The sequence below is a fragment of the Harmonia axyridis genome, chromosome 2 (genome assembly GCF_914767665.1).
Source record: "Harmonia axyridis chromosome 2, icHarAxyr1.1, whole genome shotgun sequence".
Classification (NCBI taxonomy): domain Eukaryota; kingdom Metazoa; phylum Arthropoda; class Insecta; order Coleoptera; family Coccinellidae; genus Harmonia; species Harmonia axyridis.
In genome coordinates, this window is record NC_059502.1 from 9736485 (window position 1) to 9755408 (window position 18924).

At 38.1% G+C, this 18924-nt stretch overlaps 1 protein-coding gene across 1 annotated transcript in view; it reads left to right on the top strand.

Moving 5' to 3' along the window:
- Window positions 1-18924, top strand: part of LOC123674094 (N-acetylgalactosamine kinase) — a 42800-nt gene that overhangs the window by 19667 nt on the left and 4209 nt on the right. The window contains exons 5-6 of the mRNA XM_045608960.1: window positions 814-971; window positions 14220-14484. Of these exons, the coding sequence (XP_045464916.1) occupies window positions 814-971; window positions 14220-14484 (423 nt within the window). The remainder of the gene's footprint in view (window positions 1-813; window positions 972-14219; window positions 14485-18924) is intronic.

Below are 18924 nucleotides of genomic sequence, written 5' to 3' on the forward strand. Positions count from 1 at the left end.
TGTTTTTTCTTGATAGAATCTTGATTGTTTAATATCTCGAATGATTTTCTCCCAATGAATAATTTGATCGAACGAAGAAATTGTTTGAATTATGAGGTTCGGAATTATATCCCCTCATATCTAGAAATCTGGTTCAATACCGGAAATGAATTCTGGGCGAAGTCCGGGAATCTGAAATTAAAATAAAGCGGCTTCTCTGCCCTTCCACAGGGGTAAATTGGGGAGAATTGCCAGCAGGTGAAAACACGTGCGCCCCTTTATTGGACTGTCGTGATGACAACCTAGAATACAGTGGTGGCCGTTGCAGAGGAGAACATTTATTAGCCTCCCTACAAATGAATAATCTATGTACGGTAGTCCTTCAAATCATATAATTTCCATTTTATCGATGCCCTACATAATGACACAAAATGCCAGCAAAATATGACGAATGGTTTTTGAGAAGTAGATTTTTTTTTAATCGTAGGATAATTTTGGGAGTTGTTCTCGGGGTGCGCCCACTCCCAGGGGTTTTGGGTTTCGACCCGAGAGCTGGTAGACTCATCAGTTAGGATCTCTCCCTAAGACACACCTTCACACACCATCGTGGAGAAGTGACTCTGTTGCAACGCGGCGATCCCTCTAAATCCGCCGGGGCCGAAGTAGTGTGGCGCGCAGAGCCATAGCGCCATCTGCGGGTAGACAGAGTCACTACATACGATTCCTTGCTCTCACTACGTGCACTCTACAATTATTACACTATTGTGGTTATCCCACCAAATTCCATAATATGATGTGTAAAATTCTAGTTATTAATTCACTTTAATTTTTCAGGGATAGCCAAATATATCCAGTTCAATCCTCTACAATGTACCGATGTTATATTACCCTCCAATGCAGTATTTGTGATCGCACATAGTTTGGTTGAGAAAAATAAGGCAGCCTCCAATGATTTCAACATTAGAGTTGTCGAGTGTCGTTTGGCAGCGCAGGTGAGTGAATTTGAATAATTTATTTAGAAAGTAAATTTTCCATTCTAGATCTACTGGCAAATCGGAATATATCATGCGATACTGCTAGAGCTTGATTAAATATTACTAGGATAAGCTAAAAGGCCTTCGAACGTCCTGAATATTTAAACGCATCCTACTGAAGGATAACAATTTATTGTTGATTTTGAAGTGAAACACGTTGCATATTTTATACGGGTTTAATATCATGGATTTATTAATGAAGTTATCTAAGGAATCTGCTGATTCATGTTTTGACGATGTTTTGTTGATAACTTCTTAATTTTTTTCTCTGATATTAAGTTGACGATTAAGTTTTCAATTTATTCAACTCTTTTTTCAACTGCTTCATTGTAACAAATAGTTTTCGAATTATCAATACAAAAAGTTCTCGAATTCAAAAAATATCATCGTAGGATGATTCGAAAAAGAAAATTGTGAAAAAAATTCGATCATAACCTTCATTATTGAATATAGAATTATGGTTTTTATAATTGAAAGAAATCCATCTGGCAATGATGCTAGAAAATATTTCATTACGTAATGGCACTGCTAATAGTGCATTATTTCATAGGGAGGATAAGTGTCACTTTTCATGGTGAGCCTGTGTTTATCCGCCGATATTAGTATAACTTTCCGATGATCCTGTCAGTCAAAATATGAAGATGTTATTATGCGTTTGAAAAAAATATATTTTTCCACCAAACCTATTACCTTCGACAAACCGCCACTGTGTTCAAAAATGAGCACATTCCTCCCGTATTCCCCATCCCATCATCTTCTTTCATCGTAACTGCAGTGTCCTTTTCCGGCAGCAGAATATCTCGCGTTGAAATTCGAAAGCAACCCATTTTCATATTTCCACCGGTATAAAAATGGGTCAAGAACGTGCCATTTCGCATTTTTAGCGATGTTTCCTGCTGCCGACACACATCCCATACGTCCTCAGAATTTGTCCAGCCCAATTCCTGCTGCCAGCAGGAAACTCCTGCTCGATTCCTGCTGCCAGCAGGAAAATAGCGTAGCGAAGAGAGCAACGTCCTCGGGGTACGCCATTTGTTACAGGTCTTACGCCCGAATTGGCCAATAAATTCGACACTATTTACTTACGGCGTATTCTGGGTTTGGGTTTTCCAATCGAGGAATATAGCAGAGTCGGGAAAACTTCCCTTGTTGACGAGAGCTCTTTCTTGAGCTCGAAGATGTATGTAGGGGGTTTGTTCAGTTCGGACGAGGGGAGAATTTATGAACGGATAGGTTTTCGCAAACTCGACTAAAAAGTAGTGCGTTCAGTCTAGTCAATTTCGATGTAGAGTTATCATCTGTCCATTGAATCAGTAGATCTGTCCAACTTTATTTCATCAATTGTTCGATGAGATTTTTATTGCACTTTACCTATTCAATTTGGTTTCTTAGATACGCCTAAGATGTCTAAAAACATGGTGAATGCAATGATTAGATTTTGTTCTGTACAATTTTCTTATAACGAGAAGAAAATAAAATACATATTACAAACTTTTATTTTACATAGGAAACTGATCCTTGGAGTTCATCTGTTGATTTGATACTTGATACATCAATCAAATGTAAATCAAAATCAATGGAAAAAAGATAGAAATGACAAGTATGGAATTGCGGCGCCGCCACACTGAGAGAAATTCATATTTTTTATTAATAAAGCACTTATTTGGAGGTTCTCTATTCACTATTACAGCAGATTTATATTTGATACATTCATTAATAGTTGAATTATGCATCCAAAAAAGTTCATTAATATAGATTTGTTTACAAGGTATTTGATAATATTTAATATATTCCGGTGATAAATAATTTATATGAACTTACGTTAAATCCACAAATAACATAGATTCATTGTCAACAAATTTTCAAATGGTAGTTAACGAACATTTCTATTTATGAACTTTTCCTTTGATTTGAATTTCCTTTTTAAACATAAAATTTGTGTTACTATGGGCTTATTGAACGCCGCATAGCACATCTGTACTGAATTTTGGGTCTAGATCGTTTGTACCTGCTGAGTTATTAATGATGTTTGCAGTGCTTAAAATGAACAGATGCAATCAAGGTGACTAGGGTTCAAACCCGGATACCCTCAATATGAACTCAAAAAAATTACCTAGTTTGGCAAACGGTTCGTCTCAGACCCTAACAATCAGATAATAGAAACAACCAAAATAATTATCTAAGATATACGTTAACCATTACTGAATTGAAATATTATTTTTATTCAGCATGGATACCTACATATTACATATAAATATTATCCATTTCTTCAGCATTATTAATATAAGTTATGCGTAAATAAATGAAGTGTAATAATAAATGATGATTATTGGTGGGATTTCAAATAAATTATTTATTTCCATGAAACAAATATTTGTTTGTCCATATATCCAATAAATGATTCATTAACTATAATGCATTTTCGATAATATCAAATAAACACTTCTCTCAGTGCACGAAATAAAACTAATATTCTCAATTTGGCCCAATGTGCATACACCATGTTTTAAAACATCTTAGATACGCCTAATATACTTCTGAATTGTTGTTGACAAGTTCATATGACAGTTCATTGAATTGGTAAATTATGAATGGTTGTGAAACGAAGGGAACTTTAACTTGAAAGTTATTCCAGGATACTGAATCAAAATCGATACCAAAAAAAATTGTTCGCCTTTAGAAATCCGTAAGATATAAGTACTGAATCGTTCAATGTACAATGTTCATTATTATTCCGGAAAAAGAAAATATATAAAAAAAAAGTTAATACCACCATTAAATCGTTCACCACACAAGATCTTTGCACATCAAAAATATATACAAATCGTGAGACCCCTTTGCGAGATACTTGAAGCGTTCTATACTTTTTTTCTTGTGAAGATTAATCAATAATGAATTAAGATAAATTAATTTTATGTTCTTAAATTCAAAAAATAAATTGTTATACTAGTTATAAATTTATTTCATTAGAAACAACCTCTCATATTCTCAAACTGAAACATACATGATTCTGATACTGGAAATGTACTTACTTATGACTCATTGATATTGTTAATCGACCTTCAAAAAGTTCCGATTCAACACCTTCATATCATTTATCTTCCGGAATGTTTTCGCCAGTCTAATCTATCGAGAAACGCCTCCTAACAAACTCATCGCAATAAGGATCTGAGTATCTCACAAATCACCGTTCTTTCTTGTAGAAAGGATGTAGATCTGGAGTGCAGGAAATAAACGGACAGTGACTAATGAAATTGCGGGTATATCGCTTGATTCCGAAGACAAATGGAGGTTGTGGAGGGACTAATAGCCGTGTCTGCAGAACTATTACGCCAAATACCTGACCACGATAGCAGTAACGGATGTCCCAATCAGGTCACCCCTGTTTCAGATCGAGCAGGAATCGGTCAGTTTGAATAGAATGGATTGGTGGCCCTTGCATAAACTGGACAAGGGTAACGGATAGCTTTCATTAGATGCCTGACCCCAGAAGAAATCTTTAGGACGGAAGGGATGTTTGTAAAAGATATGGGTGGAATTGATTGGATGGGTAGGGAGAACCTGAAGAACAGAAGGAGTTTTAATCAGTGCCTTTGCGCTTTTGGTTCATTAAATATCATCAGAATAGGAAGTCTTTTGTCGTATCAACTAATAACTGCTCTCTTAAGTTGTTGATTAGAAAAGCAGTGCATCATCAATTCCTTCATAATGTAGGCTTGGTTAATCGAACGTCTTTTGAATTATTTACATCTATTTACAAAGCCACACTTATACAGTACAAACTCAGTATTGAGAAGATCTTAATTACGTCTTAATTACAAGTTTCTCACTACGGTACTGAATTTCGTCTTACTTGAGTGTTAATTACTCGAAACGTCTTCGAATATTACGTCTTCGTCCCCAATTTTAGTTTGGGTCGTCTCGTATTTAACTCGTTCGCGACTCGTCTTAATCTAGTCCGCGAACCGTCTTTACGTCGTACGTCTTAAGTTGACCGACCGAACTTGCTCTTAACTCGCCTTAGACTTGACTTGAACTGTCTACTGGGCCTGGCTGGAACTTACTGTCTACCCGCTGGAACTTACTTCGACTTCCCCTGAATATCGACTACCCTTCTTCCGGCTTAGCCACACCCTTTGCACCACTTTGCCCGAAACAGACTGGATCCTACAATAATATGATTTCCTTGATCTCTTTTTCAATATGTCAATAATTTCAGTTATGGAATAATTGTATTAGATGTACAACTTTGCTTCCGCCGTTTTGCGGTAAGTGGTAGTCGAAATAAATAGATCGCAGACGTCATACAATAAGTTCATGGTTTTGTAAACATAACGCCATCGAAATATTAGTCGATTTGTGTCTGCATCATAAAGTTATTCGCGATTAAACATGTCAGCTTACGATCCAAATTCTCGTCATTGGTGGGAGGTTGAAATTTTCTGCTTTAATATGAAGAAATCTGCGGCTGAGGCTCATCGAATGCTCTTAAATATGTATGGCGAGGCCACTATTAGTGAAAGAATGTGCCGGGAGTGGTTTCAACGACGTCGAAGACCAGCATAGCGATGGAAGAGAGAAGGTTTTCGAAGATGCAGAATTGGAGGCATTACTTGATCAGGACTCGTGTTAAATGCAACAATAATTGGCAGGATCATTGGGAGTGACGCAAGAAGCCGTTTCAAAACGCCTGAAGGTAATGGAAACGATTCAGAAACAAGGCAATTGGATGCCGAACGATTTGAAACCGAGAGATGTTGAACGGCGTTTGTTTGCTTGTGAACAGCTGCTTGCAAGGCGAAGACGAAAGGGATTTCTGCATCGCATTGTGACTGGAGACGAAAAATGGGTTCTTTACGATCACCCCAAGCACAGAAAAGACATACTTGGAAACGTTGAAATGGGAAGTCCTATACCAGCCGCCGTATTCTCCAGACGTTGCTCCTTCAGACTGTCAATTGTTTCGATCAATGGCATACACCCTGGCTGACTAATAGTTCCGGTCTTATAAAGAAGTAAAAAATTGGATCGATTCGTAGATCGCTTCAAAAGATGACCAGTTTTTTCAACGCGGGATTCGTTGGCTGCCCGAAATATGAGAGAAAGTAGTGGCCAACGACGGACGATACTTTGAATCATAACTGTATAACCAGTTTTTTGTAATAAAACCTCGAATTTCGGAAAAAAACGGAGGAAGCAAAGTTGCACGCCCATGTATATCGCACAAAGTTCATTGCTTACTCCCAGTAATTCCGATGGTTACATTAAATATGCAATTTCAATGTTTGAAAACCTCCTCGACCTGAATCACGTCCAATAACAGCAAAACAAACATATCCCAGTGCTCCGCACTAAGCGCGAGGCAGAGCGAACTGCGATATAACACCGGCAGTTCCCGGACAAATGATGCAAGCCGAATAATAAAAGTTTGTGTGGAAAAACCGGGATTTATTAACGGCAATGATGCACTGCCCGATCGGTCGGTTATTACGACGCGGATAATAAAAATTCAAATCGAATAGACAATTTGAAATTGGTTATTTGTGGCATGGAATTGATGAGACCAATAAAATCAGATAATAAAGTGCTACGAGGGGAGGTGTAACGACCTCCTACGCCAGGCGTTAAACTCCGCATGTCTGTTTTGAATCGAGGATTCATAGGGGGAGATCTGACATCTTGAAGGTTTTAGGGGAAAATTCAATTTCGTTCACTTCAAAAAATAACGAATGTCTTCCTAGGGTAACAACGAAGAAATTGTTCTTTAATCGATATCGAGATCACTGAAATTGTTGAAAGAGTCATCTTCACCAGTAAAGAATCTGTCTAGTTCGATTCAGTAACTCATGAATTTCCATACCAAAAACTGAAAATAATTAAGTGGGTGAGTTGGAAAAACTATCTGAAAATACTATATAGTAAAGCATATCCAAAGTCACTTGTAAGCCAGAATATTTCGACAATACTAGGGTGGTCCCAGTTCCCAGAAATTCCTTTGGGGGTGAATTTGTTGCCTTACAATACTTCAAAATAAACCCCAGTATTTAGCGGATTACGGGATGCACTTCAAAAAGACATCTGGTCAAGTATTTTTATGGAAGAGTTCAAGTTTGGAAGTACTATACTAATTGAACTATCGAATTCATTTGATCTTAGTTCTTGTAATTCACCGGTCTTGCAGTTATGTATAATCTAGAGAGAACTAAGAATTAAAGCAAATGAAGAGACCGATCATCTGAATGATCTGCATGCACTCACGAACTGAATTAGGGAACTAGGAGTGGAATCTAAAGGGAATAAATTCTGTGCTGATAATCTGAATGTAATAACAAACTATCTGAAATGGCAAATAAGAATGAGATCGAACTAATCCAGATAAGGAAGAACAAGTTTTTGAGACGAAGCTATCAGGCAAAGAGTTTTCCGAAAAAAAAGATTTATTTTGAATAGCCTGCTATCTGGGCAGCTATCACTTTTGAAGCCAAAAAGTAAAACCTACACCATTACTAAAAGATTAACGATACAAGCTCCAACAACGCATTGAAATTGTTAAAATTCACTACAAAAATGGTGATAATTTTGTGCCACCGTTCGCAAAACCAAAGCACTTTTGGATCGTCGTGAAGCACCTTCTTGGCCGGCAATAGGGAAACTGGTGGAAAAATTTGAGCTATTGGGGTAAGTTAGTGGTGTGAAGGATCGTCAAGAGCAATTTACCATATTGCTGCTGTAGCCGGTAATCCTAACGAAAAACCAGGCTTTTGAAGTTCATAAATTAAAACTCAATTGGGTAAATCACCAGCAACTTCGTATCTTCTCTGATTATATTCATGAATCAAAATGATCCGGATTTTCATCGAAGAATCATCTTTAGTGATGAGGCCCATTTTCACCTCAGAGGATAAGGAAATAAGCAGAACAGGGGTTCAGAAAATCCAAGAATGATTGTTGAAAAGTCTCTCAATCTTCAGCGTGTCATTGTTCGGTGCGGTTTTTGGGCTGGTGGTGTGACTGGACCTTACTTATTCGAAAATGAGGGTGGTGCAACTGTTACGGTGAATGGAATGCGCTACCGACCTACGATTAATGATTTTTCAATGGTCAGAATTGATGTGGGTATTGATGTGAACGACTTTTATTTTCATTAAGACAGCGCTATGTACCACAGGAAACAATGGCATTTCTACAAAAAATGTTGTATGGCTGTTGTGTTATTTCTCGAAGAGGTGAATACAATTGGCCACCGAGATTTTGTGAAATAATGGATCTATTGGATGATGTTGAACAAATAGATTAGAGAAGGTTTAGACAGCGTGGAGACGCATTCAATGATTTCAATGGGAAAAAAATTCCTTTGAATGTTTCTGGATATCCTCAAAGAACATGGATGATGACACCTCTGGAAAATGAACAATTATTTAGATGAAGAGAAAAATTTAGAATTTGATGGTATTTACTTGGAAGAAATTAGGGAAGGAGCAAATACTCATCAATCTACCTCTACTAGCACAAGCTCGGAGCAAAGTTTAGAAATTAATTGACAATAAGCCAGCACAATTAGAATCACAAAATTTGCACAGATTGCAAATGAATTTATAAAAGGAAAATTTACTGGCAGAAATTTGAATGCAAACGGATTGAGGATTCTAATAAAGAGTGGGAACGTTTTCAAATCAATGAGAAAAAACAGAAAATTATTATTATCATTATTTTAACTGGGGTCGTTGTGGCTCAGTGAGCCTTCCGGGAACTGCGACCATGTAGATCTTTTGTTCTCTACCCTATTCATTCATACCCAAGGAGATCGTCAATGACGTTAATAAAACTGACAGCCTCCTTAAGGGCCTTGGCCGTTACCTCTCTGGTATCCAGGACCGGCTTACCCATATAGATGGTTCTTGAGCCAGCCAACTCTGGACATTTGCATACCATGTGTTCGGCTGTTTCTACTTCCGATCCACAGAGCCTGCAAATCTCATCTGCTGACTTTCCCATGCGGTACAAATGATGTTTGTACCGACAGTGCCCCGTCAGCAGTCCCACCATCACCCGAAGCTCGGCTCGTGACAACTACAAGAGTTTTCTGGCGTAGGTAGGTGATATCGTCACGAATTTCTTTGCCTGAGCTAGTCCAGGGGTGTTAGTCCAGTGGATTATTCCGTTATTCAACTCCCATAGCTGGACCGCAGCTTTATATTGGTCATTTCCAAGCCCACAGAAAGGCTCAGGCCAGCAGGTTACAGCAGCAGTTGGTGCACTTTTTGCAAGTTCATCAGCTTTTTCATTTCCTTCAACCCCACAGTGCCCATAGTAGAGTCACTTTATTGCCTCTGGCCAGTTGCTTTATGGTGTTACGGCACTCCCAAGTCAACAGAGACCCCTGGCAGTACGATTCCAGGGATCTCAGCGTGGTCTGGATGTCCGTGGTGATGTAGATATGCGCCCCCTTGCGGTTCATCTTAAGACACTCCTGAACGCATACATACACAGCCAGTGTCTCGGTCTGTAGAATCGAGGGCTCACTTCCCAGGGCTTTAGAGATCCTCAGTTTAGGTCCATATATCCCAATGCTAGTACCTCTCTCTGATTTTGATCGATCGGTGAACCATATGGATGACTTTTTGTCCAAACGATTTACGAAACTTATTGCAATGGCACGGTCATTTATAACCGTTTCAAAGGGCGTTTCAAAATCGAAAGTGGTCGGCGTAACATCCGATGTTTTTGCCAAGAGGTTTGAATCAAGTTGAATAAAGAGTATGAACGTTTTCAAATCAATGAGGACAAACAGAAAATTAAAATTTTAAAAGATTTTGTTTGTAACTCTATGTTTATATCCAAATTTTCATTGTGTACACTTTTCAATTTGCATTTCTCTCATCCCTCTCAGAATATGCAACAAACTGTCGATACCGTAGTCTGGCGCCCGCAACTCTGTATCAAATTTCCGCAATATCAACGGGAATATTTTCGGAACCGCTTCTCATGGGCCGGAGCCTCGTAAACAGCCACTTAGGACCCCGCAAGACCCGGAGTAATCGTTTCGAAATTTCGCGGTTCTGATTTAACGGCCAGCAGTAAAAACGTCCGCCTTGGAAATTGAGTATTTTGCATTTTGATAATACCGCCGTTCTACATAAATATTGCCCTTCGGTTTTGATGTCCCATAAATTTTATCGTGGCGGCCAGATGCGGGAGCGGTTTAGGGCGCCGTTTGAGCGACGCCTTATTGCACCTGATCGAAAAAAAATGCGGTCGGGACGTCCTTCAAAGATGTTCAAAGACAGCGGGTGGGAGGCTGTGTGCGGTTTCATCTCGTGAAATTTTCACGTATCGGGGTTTTCCATGCATTAAATTATCGTAAACAAGGGATGTGTGGGCGTCGATAGAGGCTAGTGAACTTTTGATAGGAAATATATCTGGCCGCAACATATTTTTAACACGTTTTCGCAAAATGGAAAATTGAAGAGGAAAAATAATTTTAGAGAAGTACTAACGCTGTTTGGAGTAATTGAATAAATAAACAATAAAAACAATTATACTAACTGACAAAGAAACTGCAACACCCAGAAAGAGCTGTTCGAATTTTAATTGTTTTTTTGGCAAAACATGAATAGTATTGTAAGAAGTAAATGATTGAATTTGGAGAAAAGAATCGTGAAGGTTTTTTCATGTAAACAATTTTTGTCACTTAAATATTGTAGTCTTTTTTGCAAGTTTTTCCAATTTTACAAACCAGCTGTTTGGGGAGATCCAAAGTCGATGCTTTGTTGTTGTTAAAATGCCTAGAGCACATGTACGCGGAATTTATCGCCAGCTAAGTTAATTTGAAAGAGGTCAAATTATTGGTCTACAGGAGGCGGGGGTTTTCATTTCGAGAAATCGCTAACCGTACGATCAGAAATCCAACTACTGTTATGAGATATTGTCAAGCGTGGTTTGATAATGCCCAAAATCGAAGAGTAGGCACTGGACGTCGAACGGGCACAAATTAAGTACAAGATCGACGTCTGCGATTTATGGCCATCAGAGACCAATTTGCGACAACTCGATCTTTGGCTAATGAATGGTTAGGGAAACAAGGCCATCCTGCAACTGTCCAAACGGTTTAACGCCGGATAAAGTCATCTTGTGTTAACTCCGACGGTTGTTCATCGCCGGCAACGATTAGATACAATGGTGCAGAGAACGTCAACATTGGAATGTGGAATGACATCAGTTCGTCTTTTCTGATGAATCTCGATTCTCCTTGGGTGCACATGATAGCCGAAGGGTTAGAAGACGTCGGGGAGAAAGACGTGAACTTCAGTTTGATGTTGAGCGTCTTGTACACCGGACAGTAGGCGTTATGGTAAGGGGTGCTATTGCACATGCAAGTAGGTAACCGTCAGTCTCAATTCGAGGTAACATGGCAGCGCTGCGTCACCTTCAAGAAAAAGTGGAACCATATGTTCTCCTTTACCTTAACCGGGTCGAGAATCCAATATTTCAGCAGGATAATGCCCGACCTCATGTTTCCAGAGTTAGTTTAAATTTTTTCGAAGCGACCCATGTGAATCTTTTGCCATGGCCGCTCAGATACCCCGATCTTTCGCCCATAGAGCATGTTTGGGACATCATGGGTTAGAAGGCTTGAAAATTTTCCACAGCCCCCACGGACTTTGGCGGCTTTGCGACATGTACACGTACAGGTAGCTTGGGATCCCATGTCAGCATAGATCGCTGGCTATATCATTTCAGGTACCTCAGCGTAGACTGCCTATTCGATATGAATATGACGTTTCTTTCAGGACACTTTTGAGCGTACATATAGTCACTTAGTTTGTAAAATGAATGGCTCAACAGCTGAGGTGATTAATGGTAATTGGTAATTATGTAATGATTCAGATAAATTGTATAGTATTTCATTTTCAACCCGAATACTATTTAAAAGATGAAGAAAATAAGTAGAAGACTTTTTCAACAACATAGTGTACGAACTATATATTCCTATTCAAATATGAGTGTTTGGGGCTGCCGCGCAAAGGAATGGAATAATGATATGATGATGGTTTTTATAAAAGAAATTGGTCTCTTTGAGACAAAATTGACGAGTGTAACCAATTTTTCAAAATCTATACTTCCTAGCCGAAACGATCTCTGTTTGAGACGAGCGCTCAAAGAGATTTTATTTCAGAACCTCTGATATTTACAACGCACATTTCTTGCACTGCAAAAAAATAGCGCAATAGTCCAAAATAAAATTTATTTCAGTTCACGACGTGTAAAAGCTAAAAATCAATGCACTTCATAAGCAAACCCCATCAACTTAAACATCCAAACCAAACGGACTTACCGACGCGTTCGTGCCAATAACCGAAGGTTGTAGAATCCGAAACTTTCGACGTCCGCAAACACAGTCGTCGCCGTTTCCGGTACGACTCCCAACCCGCCCCAAAATCGAAGTCCCCTCCATCCCAGTCCGGGACAATAAAAGTTTATCGCCCAAGAAACCGGACTCCGTGAGTCTTTGAAGTTCGCCGCCCCGGACGCGTTCTATAAGTGTTTTATGCCGCTGTTCCAGTCCGGCCACCCCTTTTTTCGGGGGATTGTCGCGCGATTCCGGGCCATAACTCCGGGGGACGAGGGGTGGGTGCGCCGCCCCCGGATTTATAAAGCGATGATTTGCCGGAAGTGAAATATCACTCTAATATTTCTCGCGCCGTGGCCCTTTCCTTTCCCAAAAACACTCCGTCGCCGAGATAATCAGGGAGGCGGTGAGAGATTTAGGATCGCGGCGGTTTTTTTTTCCCGCCTTTTCCAACTCTTGGCGGCAACTTTTCGCATTAGTTCGGACGGGGCGATGGGTGGGTCTTTTAAGGGATTTCTGTCGGTTTATTTGACAGGAGGAGATGTTCGATTGATTCAAAGTTTATGTGAAAGACATACATTTTTTATGAGAATAAAACTAGACAGAAAGACTCTAACACATAAGGAGAAATTGTAACTAAATGCACTTTGCTTTGTATTTTCCTTCAAAAGAAATATGAAATGGAAAGACTATTGATACTATAGTGCAAGGATTTCAAGAAGACGCTGGAATCTCGATACGTCGCCGTTCTCAACTTGTTGGCCTTTGTCCTTCGACTACGAGGATAATTTTAAGTGAGGATCAAGGCTTACGTGCCCATAAAATACAGCTCGCGCAAAAGTTGAAGCCAAATGACCATTGTTCACATCGCATTCTTGCTGAATGGGCAAATATGAAACTGGCCGAAGATATGTGTTTAGTGATGAAACTCATTCCTGTTAAATCTCTTCGTCACTAAGCAAAATTGCCATATAAGGAGAAAAGACAATCCTCAAATCATTAACGACTCACCGTTATGTGCATATCCATTAAAATTGACTGTTTGGTGCAGTTTACATGCTGGCGGCATCATCGGTCCTTATTTCTTTCGAAATGAGGAAGGAGCTATGGTTACGGCGGGTGATTTTTTGTTTTCAAAAATTAATCAGCTAAACATCGACGACATTTAGTTCCAAGAATTCGGCGCAACTTACCATACAGCGCGCTTAACCACCAATTTATTGCAAAATCAATTTGGTAACAACTTTATTTCCAGAAGTGGTCCCTTGCTGGCCCCCTCGTTCGTGCGATTCAACGCCTTTCGATTACTTTTTATGGGGGCTTTGTTAAGGCAATGGTTTATGCCAGTAACTCTTGAAGCATTGAAGTCAATATTCAAACCACCGTTGACGCCATACTGCCAGATTTATTGGAGAAAGTAGTGAAAAGAAAAACCACATTTAGAAAGTAATGAAAGCATGACATTAGTTACCAAATTATATTAAAAAAAGTTCTGTTTTGAATTATTATTTAATTCTCAAGCTCTCAAGTCAGGTTATAGTGACATTATTTACAAGCAAAGAACGGCTCGACTGAACTGAGGTTTTGGTCTTTGATTTGTTGGATTTTTTCCGCCCTATAGAGCAGAAAACAAATGAATCGTCAGAAAGAGAAATTAAAGGTCTTAATATTCATGCTTCTTACTAGAGCCAATAGTGTGTCACATAACAAGAACCATGTGTGTGTCACAAACTTGGGAAGTTTACTATTGACTAGTAACTTTTATAGTTATTCTTCCATTTGATTTCGTTTCACCTCTTGCACCTTAAACTTTTATCCATACTTTTAACGAAAGCGATATTCCATTTTAATTACAGGTGATGGCCAAAAAGAAAGGTCTAGAATGGCGCAATTTCAGGACACTGAAAAAACTACAAGACAAGCTGGCTCCAAGTATGCTCATCGATAATAATATAGTACCTTTATGCGAATCTCTTCTTGAAGATCGAGCCTACAACAAGAAAGAGATTGCAGAACTATTGGAAGTAAGTGTGGAGGAATTGGTTGACATTTCCATGTCTCCTGATACTAAGAATGTCGATGTCTTCTATTTGAGGAAGAGAGCTTGTCATGTTTTCAACGGTGAGTTGATGAATATTTCAGTTTATATGTTTTTTGTGGAAACTCAACAAAAACAAGAAAATTGTTATTTATGATTCTCGCTGAGAGCAATGAACCAAATGGAATGAATTGACTAACATGTCAACATTCAATTACGGTCTATAATTAAGAATTCTCCTGTAGATTCTCGTTATAAATAGCAGTTCAGCAATATTCGAATATTTCCATTCAAGTTCAAAGGGAGCAAGAATTCGGACAACATATTTCATTATAGAAGGAGATGGGAAATGCAGAAGGAAAAAACACAAAGGCCTTCTCGTTCCCTGGAATCCCGAAACCTCAGAGAAAGAGATTAATTCCCTGTTTGTTTCTAGATGAAGAAGACAGTTCTATCACAAGGTCGAGAATTTTTGTTCCTTTTTGATTGATACGACTCTTTCAGGTCTTCAGATGAAAATTCCTTTCATATCCAGACATCCAGACATTCTAACCGAGTTATTTTTCAGGTGGATAATCCATCATAAGAATTGGGTTTCGGTAAAGGCCATCCCTGAGGAAATTCTGCCTTTATTGGAACTTAATAGTATTTTTGATGGAATCCATTCTGATTTAGATTCATAGATTTTCGTGTATGTGAATTCAAATGAGATATTTGAAAAAAACACAGCAAGCATTAAGTCTGTTTCAATTTGAAAATATATTCTGCGAGTCATTGGGGAACCTCACTGGACCATGGTTCAGTGAGGTTCCATAGAGAGACTATAGCTACCTGCGTGACATCCGAATCCAAGAAAAACAACAATGTGGAATGGCTTACTTGGAAAATTGATCATTAAACAAAGAAAAAGGGAATAAGGACAGTCCCTCAAAGAGAAGTGCTTTCTTTAGACACGTATGTCGGGCTTTCAGCAATCAGCAATACGATAAAAAAGTGTTATAATAAGCAACTCTTGAATGAAATAACAAACAAACGAAATCAACAACAGAAGTCAGCCCTCTGCAATACGATAAAAAAGTGTTAAAATGAGCAACACTTGAAGGAAATAACAAACAAACAAACAGAAGTCAGCCGTTCATTTGTGGTTACTGCAGCAACTGACCTTACCACGTGGAAAGCTATAGCTACCTGCGTGACATCCGAGTCCATAAAAAACCACAATGTGGAATGGCTTACTCAGAGAATTGTTCATTAAACAAAGAGAAAGGGTCTAGTCTAGAGAGGCAAGTCTGGTTAATTTTGAGCACAAAATTAACCAGACTTGCCTGAATACAATCTTGAATAACCGTTGTGCATGTTTCTGTACCAATTTCGATAATTCATGTCCCCATCCGCCGTATTTCTCAGATATTGTGCCGTTAGATTATTACTACGGTCGATGTTACATGATCTGGCTCATCAGCAGTTCCACTCATATGAAGACATTAAAAAATGGCTTGATTCGTGGATGGCCTCTGAAGATGAACACTTTAACCGTAATCGTATTCGAGCAGTAAGTTGGAAAAAAGTTGTAGCTAACAATGAGCAACACATTTGTAATCAGTTTTTCACAAACAACTTGTTATTCCATCAAAAAAAAAAAGAAAAAAGCGGGAATTTAGTTGCGCACCTTATAGATATTCTATAGGTTAATATTGGACCATGGTGTAAAAATTTCCGTGTTTTGTTCTTCAGGTTTATCTGTGAGGAAACTTAAACCTTTGCTTAAAACTTACACTGTCCTTCCTTCCAAAAAAAAGCCCAAATATTTATCAAACGAAAGAAACTTTGTCAACTGCGTTTCGGCAAGAAGGAACAACGGCAATTACCGTGAATCACGTGACATCACATAAGGAAGACGGAAATGCCCTTAACAGCGTCGTTCCCGCCGCTCAGAATTCCATCATAGCGATTCTCTCGTATTGTTTTCAGTCAACATTCAGTTATTGTCTCATCGTTTGGACACATTAGAGAGCCGTGTTTATCCCCAAGGCAACTCCGCAACGCAACCCGTAATTTAGACAACAAAAACAACCCTGGCAAACAGAACTTTGAGGGGTGAACGGGGAAGGTGGATTTATGTTGTTGTTCCTGTAAGGGAAGAAGCGAATTGAATTGAAACGTGATACTCTGTTTTACTGCTGTGGTCCAAACAGCAAGCTAGTTCTTTAAAATGTTATAAGAACTAGTTCTTTGATAGAGTAGACCTCTTTAAAACCATACTATCAGATATTTCCGTGTGGGTTTTTTCTTCAAAAGTTAAGATAGAACAATAATCAAGGTAATCTGCTATGTCTTCTTCTATATTCATCATACACAGCCGACCTCCAACTGGTTTTCTCCAGCAATATAAGCAGATGACACTGCTATCATACTCAAGTCATAATTCCACCGATAAGCAACCAAATACCTCCAAAATGACATCTGGAAGAATGATCCAGCAACTGGCTAATTAAAGTGAGAAAATACTTCTTCTTACACTCATTCGATGGAGATAAAGGGGAAGAATAATAAAGAAAAAAATGTGGTTACTAATGGAAAAGATAATCTAGAGAAGAATGGAGTAACAGAAATCAATTCAAACGAGATGTTTGAAGAATTTTCTGAGAGAGACGTCAGAATAAAAAATTGGAATAAGAAGTCAATTTGATAAAAAAAAGCAATAGTGTAAAATTGAGGGGAATTGAATATATAACAATATAAAAAGGAACTGGAAGCAGAAGAATATTATAAGTTTGATAGAAGTCAGAACAAAGAAAATGAAATTTAGAAAATCTATATATCGGAATTTTTGAAGGAAGATTCAACTTATTCAAAAGGACATCGAATAAAAAATAATATAAGAAAGGCTTAGATGAGTAATTAGTTAGTGACTAGAACCCAGCCCAATACATAAAATTTATAAAAGAACTGATAGATATTCATATCAGTATATGGCTTTTGTGATTAAGATTAAAGTTATTATTTTTTTCAACCTTAGTTCGTCATTTCACGATCAATTCAACTCTCAGTTTCTTTGGAAACAAGTTTTTATATGCAATTCGAAATTTTGTGCACTGAATCTAGATTGTCAGACAAAAATGGGACAAATTGTATGTCATGGAGGTAAGATAATTCTATCTAAATCCTGGGCTATTCTAGAACTGGTATTGTGAGAATGATCATCAAAATTTCGTGTATTAAAGACCCAATGACAGAATTGGTTCAAAATTCTGTAATCAATTGAATAGTATGAAGTTAAACTATGTTAGTTCATTCAGTGTCAAATAATCAAGCTCAAAACATTCAAATTAGTTTTCCACAAAAATTCAATCGGTATTGATTGCCAATAATTGTGTTTCAAAAGTTAATTATACGAATAGAAACCTACATATACGAGCTATTGAAAGCCAACAACGAATATAAACGGTTTGTTTTGACGGCCACCAATACATCTCTTGATTGGCACCATACCAATAATAGGTTATAATGACGTAATAAGCCCATTCTACACACAGCGGCATCTTGCGCATGTAATATTGCAATCGATATTGACTGCACGTTTACAATTAATTGGGATTATTGTGTCATAACAATCAACAGATGAGCTTCCTTGGTCGGATAAAAAAATAAGTGCAAGACATATATCATAATATATGCCTTTGTAATAATTTGTCACTGCTATTTCATTATGGTTGTTAGGTTATCACAGAAGAAACAGAAGAAGAATACTGATGTGATATTAGGTTAGGTTGGGTATTAGGTGTTTATTAGTAACTGCATAATCTTAAAACGTTATTTCTTCTGAAATGAAAGAAATAGGCCTTTTGAAAAGGTATTTCCATCATGCCTTATCGAAAACGCAGTAAATTCCTGTGATATACGTTTTATTATTGCATTCTTACAAACAGAAGATTCATATCACAGTCTCGGATTAACTTGCAGCTGAAAAGACTCAATGTAGCAATCGCTGTTAGCAATATTGTAAACTTCCAGAAATTAAAGAGTGGAAAAGACGAATAAATTCTCCTTTAAATCAGGGAATATTGCATTCAGGAAGTTTATGTCGAGAATATTACTTGCAGTCTACGTATTTTTCGTGGAACTTCGTAAAAAAAAAACAAATTACTCTGGGCTTTATTTAGCTCTTGAAGGTCTGAACTAAGCCATATTCATTCAAGTTTATCTCCTTATGGGTGGGCGCACTACAACAGTTGTTCTTTCATATTGCGAAAGTTTTTTTGGACGTATCTTTGCTTCTGACCCACGTAATCACACACAGAACGATTTCCGCTGTCTGAATTTCGAGTTATTTGAAGGGATATAGATATCACAACATTGCAATAAATTATAAAAAACTTAATATCAACTTTGAAAAGATCTGAAACTCCATTCATGCAAGATATAAGCGTTGCACGTTTGTGGCATCATGATTAGCACGACCATATTAGATGCCTGCCATAGAACATGAAACAAATTTTTCCAATAATATTATATCGTGAAAT